The sequence below is a fragment of the Triticum dicoccoides genome, chromosome 2B, assembly GCF_002162155.2.
Source record: "Triticum dicoccoides isolate Atlit2015 ecotype Zavitan chromosome 2B, WEW_v2.0, whole genome shotgun sequence".
Classification (NCBI taxonomy): domain Eukaryota; kingdom Viridiplantae; phylum Streptophyta; class Magnoliopsida; order Poales; family Poaceae; genus Triticum; species Triticum dicoccoides.
This window is the reverse complement of record NC_041383.1, coordinates 390,459,542-390,467,008: the sequence shown is the minus strand read 5'-3', so window position 1 is coordinate 390,467,008 and position 7,467 is coordinate 390,459,542. Positions and strand designations below refer to the sequence as shown.

The window sequence follows — 7,467 nt, the reverse complement described above, 5'->3', positions numbered from 1 at the left end:
GCCCTTTCCCCTATATATAGAGGGGTGAGGGGAGGGCTGCAACACACCACAAGCCAAGGCGCAGCCCCTCCCCTCCCCAACACCTCTCCTCCTCCGTACGTGCTTGGCGAAGCCCTGTCAGAATACTGCCGCATCAACTGCACCACGCCGTCGTGCTGCCGTTGGAGCTGCCTTCCTCAACCTCTCCTTCCTCCTTGCTGGATCAAGACGGAGGAGACGTCTCCCGTCCCGTACGTGTGTGGATCCAAATCACGTTCGAGTACGACTCCATCATCACCATCCCCTTGGCAAGCTTCCGCTCGTGATCTACAAGTGGTATGTAGATGCAAACTCTCTCCCTTGACTCGTTGCTTAGATGAACTCATAGATGGATCTTGGTGAAACCGTAGAAATTTTTTTAATGTTCTGCAACGTTCCCCAACACCTTGCGCCATCCACCCTTTTAGCATGCCTCATGACCCTTTATTCCCTCGCAAACCTAAGCACGTAGTCGCTGACACCTTTGATCTAGCCCTCATAAACCCTAGATCAAAACTAAGGATCAAGCTTATCAACGAATGGAATTGGTGTGAGAAGGAGGATGCGTCAAGATTGATCGGATAAGAAGAGCAAGACCCTTCAAGGTTCAGCACTGCAACTATACAAGTGACTATATATTTCCCTCTAAAAAACCTCCTAAGTAAATTTCGTGTGTTGAAGATTTACATGCTCTATATATTTACCTCTCATATATGTTCCATACATGCAAGCTAGATAGTAGGTTAGCCATGAAAAGAAGCGGGATACAACTAGCATTGATGTGTATGCTTTTTGCTCTATATTTAGTGTTAAAACTCTATAAAACCCATATAAACTTGTGGCGTGGATACAAAATATCTTATTTGAGTAAATCTAGTAGAATCCTCGGTTCCACAACTCGATTTTGTCGAAGGAAAATCAATCTGACTCCAAATCCCGACTCTGACTACCTTGTCACGGACAAGCCCACATCCCACACAAACTGGAATTGTTGGGTCATTAAGAAAGACGCAAGGCCGGAACCGGCAACCACGGCAGGAACCAACCCCGTATGATGACAACGGGTACGGGCAGCAACCCAGGCCGGGCAACACCAGTCAAATATAGTTCCCTCCAAAAGTGAAGGACGTTAACATGATTTATGCCTCCCATGTCACCAAAAAGGAGCGGAAGTGTGTGCTCCGCAAGGTATACGTCGTGGAGCTCATAGAACCAAAGTATAATCCGTGGTCAGAAATTCCGATCACATTCAATCATCAAGATCACCCGATGAGTGTCCGCCATGGTAGAAACACGTCATTGGTCCTCGATCCAATGTTGATGGCTTCCACCTAACCAGGGTCCTCATGGACGGCGGTAGCAGCCTCAACCTGATATACGCCGACACATTAAAAAAGATGCAGCTCGACTCTGCCCAGTAAGACCAAATTCAAGGGAATCATCCCCAGCATGGAGGCCCGTGTACTGGCAGGGTCACGCTTGATTTAGTATTCGGCACCCTTGATAACTACCATATCGAGGACCCCAGCTTCGACGTAGTCCCTTTTAGGAGTGGCTACCATGCACTGCTCGAATGGACGACATTGACATCATTTCATGTCCCACACTACGTGTATATGAAACTGAAGATGTCAGACCCTAAGGGCGTCATCACAATCTGCGGCAATGCAGAACGATCGCTCCAAACCAAGGAGCAGACCACCGCATTTGAGGTCGAAGCTCAAGCTGACGAGGAGTTATTTAGAACCAAGGTCAGGCTAGACGATTCTAACCCCACAAAGTGTCTTAGGACAACACCTGATAACTCTATCGGTAACCCTGACACACATTAGATACACTTTGAGGACCGGCCAATGGCTACCTCTGCTGGATCTGACCTAGACCCCAAATAGGAAGGCGTGCTCCACGACCTCCAACGTGAGAATGGGGATGCTTTTCCTCAGCACTAAACAAATGTGCCATAAACCCCATGGGAGTCGGCGAAGCACACCCCTAACATGGTACACGGCCCGAGGCCAGAAGAATGGGCATCATGATTTATGACAGACCTCGAAGCCTAGGCATTAGGCTTTGGGCAAAAAAAAACCTCCAAGCTATCCCTGGTCGGTTTGATCCAAGATGTCCAAATTTCAGACAGGGTGTCAAACCCAGTCATGGTATAAAGCAGGTATAAACCCTGGTACCATTTCATTAAAATCGCAATCAGCACATGCCTAAAGGAATCACTTCCCTGTGACATATCGGACAAGTATTCAGTATAACGCTCAGGCACTATATCCTTGGCTTTCTGGACACATACTCTGTACATCACCAGTGCAACCTCATGGGGCCTAGTCGGGGCTTGGCCTCCCCCACCGTTTCCCATGATCGTCCTCACTTCCCTTCCATGCCCTTTGGGCTACGGAATGCATCGGATGCCTATCAATGGCAGATTAGGTCACCATATGTGGACCCCCTGCCCTGAATCCGTCGAATTTGACTCCATCGGTCCTCACGAACGGCGTACCTACCGGCGCAACGCCGGTGAACTGGCAAGGAGGTGTGGTTGTTCGTCGGTGGCATAGTCACGGAGTTCATGAGCGGGAGAGGTTAGTGTTCAATCCCTAACAACCGCCTTGTATAACCGCCCAAACTAGATGGGCCAACGAAAGGCTGCCGAAAGGCCGAGGAGGATGGAGATAAGTCCCATGAGGCACGTGGCATGCATGAAAAATGGTGAGTCCTTGGTGTGGAAGAGACCCCATGTTGCTCAAAGGATTGCAACAAGGGCCATGTTGCAAAACTGGGCTATGGTTTGGGTTGCTTCGGGTTGTCTGATGCGCGCGGAGAGATCAGCAGGGTGAACATAGGTGTTTCCGTTCAATTAGCGGGTACAGAAGCAAACCTTTACGTTTTCATGTCCAACATCCACGCCCGTTTTTACCAAGAACGAGAGCTTGGAATTTTCTACTGGTTGTACCATCACCGGCACCGTCAAGAGATACAATCAAGAGCGCAGCTGGCAAAAAGTTACAAATAACAGCAAAAATCTTGCAGCACCCCTAAAAACTGTAACTTTTGGCAGCGAACTGTCCGGTAAGATCCAGGGTTTATACCAGTGCTGTCAGTAACGAACTGTAACTTTGGCAGGAAATGACAAAGCACATTTAGTGATCTAAACACTCTTATATTAGTTTACAGAGGGAGTACTAGATTACTAGAGGCGTGTCCCTAAACAACTCAGCCGTCGCGCCATTGGACGCGCGTGCGGACAGGACACCAAGCCGCCCTTGCAATTTCGTTCCATGCGTCACCTTCGTCTTCCTCCTCCCCGTCCCTTTCTCCTCGACGAAACATGTCGCCATTAGATGCGACTTGTTAGTGCACCCACTACATATATAACAAAGCTGCAGTCACCAATCGAGCTGCATCATTTGGTAGGGAGAGCTTAGAAGGAGGAGAAGAGCATATACCTACCTTTGTCTGTCTGGGTCTGGGGTAGCCAACCAAGGAGGGAGGGAGGATGCAGCGGTATACCACTAGGGACATATGGGAGATGGAGGACCGCCAGAGCCCGCGCATGGGTTGCAGCGTCGTCCTCGGCGTTGACGGTGGCGCCAGCAACACCGTCTGCGTCTGCATCCCGGCCGCCATGCCCTTCGCCGACCCGCTCCCCGTCCTCGCCCGCGCTGTCGCCGGATGCTCCAACCAGAACTCCGTAGGAGGTACTCCTAGCACCACCATCCCCACCTGGCATCCAACGATCACATCAACGCTGGCCTGGCCTGGATTCCACCTGATAATTTTTTTTGGCTTGAAATTCTTCAGAGGACAAGGCGAGGGAGACGCTGGAGCGAGTGATGGCGCAGGCTCTCCACAAGGCTCGCCGGAGACGATCAAACGTGTGCGCGGTCTGCTTGGCCGTGGCCGGCGTCAACCACCCCATCGACCAGCACAGAATGCTGGACTGGCTCAGGTGCTTATCTGTTACTCCCTTCGTTCCAAATTACTCGTCGTGGTTTTAGTTCATGAACTAAAACCACGACGAGTAATTTGTAACGGAGGGAGTACCTGCTGCCAAGAAATCCGCAGGGGAAACTGAAATTAACATCTGCCTGTTCCAGGGAGATTTTCCCCAGCCATGTGAAGCTGTTCGTGGAGAACGACGCAGTGGCGGCACTGGCCAGCGGCACCATGGGCAAGCTCCACGGTTGCGTGCTCATCGCAGGGACAGGGACAATAGCCTACGGTTTCACCAGTGACGGCAGGGAAGCTCGGGCAGCTGGTGCAGGGCCGGTCCTAGGTGACTGGGGAAGGTTGGACACACACCTCTAACTTCTTCTCTATCTTTTAACTCCATGGTAGCACTATATCTTTTAAGCGGAGGAAACTGGTTAAGAAGCAACTACTGAAGCTGATTTCTGGTTGTTGCGGCACTATATATTGCAGTGGCTATGGGATTTCAGCACAAGCATTGACAGCAGTTGTGAGGGCCTATGATGGCAGGGGTCCTGAAACAGTACTCACAAACAACATCCTTGACTTCCTTGGACTCGCATCGCCGGATGAACTGATAGGGTAAATATCCTTTTGAATCGACCAATTTGTTTGATTTTACTTCATGTGAAAACAAGTGCAAGTCTGTTTCAGTTACTTGGCTCTTAAAGAGTTCGGTTACCAATTGAAAAACCCTACTAAAATAGCCGTATGCTGACACTATGTTAGCTGAAGCAAAATGTTGACTAAGATTGGAGAGCACCAAATGAAAAACTGCAATAATATGCTACCATGAAAATTGCAACAACTGCTTACCTATTCACTTTTTTCATGGCAGTTGGACATATGAAGACCAATCTTGGGCACGCATCGCTGACATTCTCCCTGTTGTGGTACAATCTGCCGAAGCCGGCGATGAAGTAGCAAACAAGATCTTGCACAATTCAGTTGGTGAACTAGCTTCCAGTGTCAAGACTGTAGTGCAGAGACTTGCGCTGAGTGGGGAAGGTGAAATAGGGACTTCCTTCTGAATGACATGCATAACAGGCCTTGCCACAAACATATAGGCCACTTGCCATAAAAAATGGCAAATAGAAAATAAATTCCGTGTCCTCACAAAAAATTGAATGTCTTAATCCTCTGTATTTGCTTATCTCCGGAACAAAGATTTCAACATGTTTCTGACCTTCTAATTTTGCAGACGGAAAAGATCTATTCCCTCTTGTTATGGTCGGTAAAGTTCTTGAGGCAAACAAGAGGTGGGACATTGGAAAGGAAGTGATAAATTGTGTTACCAAGACTTATCCAGGGGCATATCCAATACATCCCGAGGTGAGCCAGACTATAAACACACCATGTATCTACCATAATGCCTTTTTGGAAATATTCTGCCGATTCCGCCATCTCTAATTAAATGATTGATGTGAAAAAACATGTCAGAGAAGATTTTAGTTGCATCAGGAATAAAGTTAAGCATTAGTTTAAAAAGTTGAAGAAATGGTGTTGAGCTCAGGAATGAATTTCTTCAGATCCTGAGACAAAGGTCCAAAATAATTCTCATAGAAAGCTTATGTTTGTTTCTACCTGCAGGTGGAACCAGCTGTTGGTGCAGCATTACTAGCATGGAATGCTATAGCAAGTGAATTGGATGGTGATCTTAGGGCTGCTGCTTAAAGTGCTCAGCACTTATTTCTCCTACCACATTCATGTAAATTATGTTTGTGTCACACTATCACCTAGTGTTTTGCATTTGTTGTAGCAAGTTATTTTGAATGTGTTGTAATGTCTTAAAGAAGGTTTATATCTCAAATATGTGAAAAGGGAAAGAAAGTATACTAGTTTAGCTGAAGGTTTTTTCGACAGAAAAGTTGCAAAAAAAAAAAGAAATGTAGATGATTTTGTCCTCTGTTAGATCTTGCTCCGAATGACCTAAAGTTCAGTACGACACGTGCTGAAAGATACTCCCTTCGTCCCAAAATAAGTGTGGCTGACTTGATACAACTCTGGGTGGTTCACAAATACGACCAGTAAGCATAACATCACTTGACTCAGACTAAGACAAATGTTGCTCAAGCAAACATGACTGCAGTGACTAGTACGCACAAACAGAACATAACATTTATATCCCACGTAGAGTCGAAATGACTAACAAAAATGTTAATTAGAGGGCGCTACTTTCAACAGTCATCAGCCGCCAAGAATTCTTGCAACAAAATACTTTACCCGGATGCCCGAAAGAGAGACATATAGGTACTTCAAAGTGAACAAAATAAGCCAAATGGCAGGCACTTGCCTCAAATGCGGTCAATTATTGCTCAGGCAAACATCAAAACAATGACAGTCATATCAATCAACCACATACATTGCTCAGGTACATGTTAACTATGTAACTTCAACAACTTATTAATAAATAAAAAAGCACTTCTATCATGACTAACAACTAGACAACTTGGTACATTTCGAAATACAATCATTTGTTGAAACAATAGCTTCCTCCACAATCACCCAAGATGGTACATCAGTATATTACATATAGGATTATTATGGCCATTAGTAAAACTACTCCCTCCGTCCCATAATGTAAGACGTTTTTTGACACTACACTACATTATGGGACGGAGGGAGTAGAATTTTAATAAAAGGGGGAAAAAACTAAGGTACACCGCGTTTATGTATCGTGATGTTAGGGGGAAAAACTACAGGATAAACAATACATGTCATATAAGAACACCCTCATGTATATACAAATTGCCGGCAAAAATACTATCACCCTCTCATATTATATGAATTAAGCATGCCGTAAATGTCATTCAATATTCCCCCGCAAAAAGATGACATTCAATATTCACATATACATACACAATACAATATGTGAATATACCATCTGCAGAGTGGCAAACTATGAAACAACTGAACAAAGTATTCACATTTTGTTTAGCCATATGCGTATAGAAATCAGAAAGCTATGCGCAGTGCACCTAGCTTCTATTTATAACCCCTGGCTTTCAACATTCAGTCTGATAGACTCATACAACTTCATAATAGCCAATTTGGTCAGATACTTTTAGTAGGATATTGTTTACTCCATCATGACTTCAATAGCTTTCTAGCACCTCCTAAGCCTCTCCCAACAAAATTTAGAACCTACATATCTGTGAAATGCCAAAGGTAAATCAATTGTAAGCACCAATCAGCCTTCATACACATAATCAGTTGTGATGGAACATAAATGATGAGTTAATGACTAAAATTTAGAGCAGTGATTTATTAGGACTTGAGTCCACAGTGGCGGAGCCAGAAAAAATTGGTTAGGGGGGGCAACTGAGGCTAAAACAGGTTGGGGAGGGCCAACAATGAGCTTTTAGCAGCAAATGATCACTAAACATGTACTGTTCATAAGCAAATTAGCAGTAAATCACCACTGTGTAACCCTAAGGCACTGGTCATACATTGTCTATTCAAAAAGTGTGGCAG

The 7,467-nt window shown here is 45.7% G+C and overlaps 2 protein-coding genes across 2 annotated transcripts in view; one reads left to right on the top strand and one right to left on the bottom strand.

Moving 5' to 3' along the window:
- Window positions 1–3,278: 3,278 nt before the first annotated feature.
- LOC119363823 (N-acetyl-D-glucosamine kinase-like) lies at window positions 3,279–5,884 on the top strand. The gene is made up of 7 exons (XM_037629190.1): window positions 3,279–3,722; window positions 3,826–3,973; window positions 4,122–4,313; window positions 4,447–4,575; window positions 4,832–5,001; window positions 5,195–5,325; window positions 5,584–5,884. Exons 1-7 carry the CDS (start codon window positions 3,521–3,523, stop codon window positions 5,665–5,667), a joined length of 1,056 nt encoding a protein of 351 aa, XP_037485087.1. The 5' UTR covers window positions 3,279–3,520; the 3' UTR covers window positions 5,668–5,884.
- Window positions 5,885–6,825: 941 nt separating this feature from the next.
- LOC119363822 (WPP domain-associated protein-like) overlaps window positions 6,826–7,467 on the bottom strand; it is a 7,231-nt gene continuing 6,589 nt past the window's right edge. The window contains exon 6 of the mRNA XM_037629189.1: window positions 6,826–7,145. The gene's annotated coding sequence lies outside the window, so the exon portion shown is untranslated. The remainder of the gene's footprint in view (window positions 7,146–7,467) is intronic.

What these genes read in the sequence shown, in the direction of transcription:
- LOC119363823 (XM_037629190.1), top strand. Translation starts at nt 3,521, where the DNA reads ATGCAGCGGTATACCACTAGGGACATATGGGAGATGGAGGACCGCCAG. An exon ending in GTCCTAGGTGACTGGGGAAG is followed by an intron (nt 4,314 to 4,446) that starts GTTGGACACACA and finishes TATATATTGCAG; the next exon opens with TGGCTATGGGATTTCAGCAC. An exon ending in TCGCCGGATGAACTGATAGG is followed by an intron (nt 4,576 to 4,831) that starts GTAAATATCCTT and finishes TTTTCATGGCAG; the next exon opens with TTGGACATATGAAGACCAAT.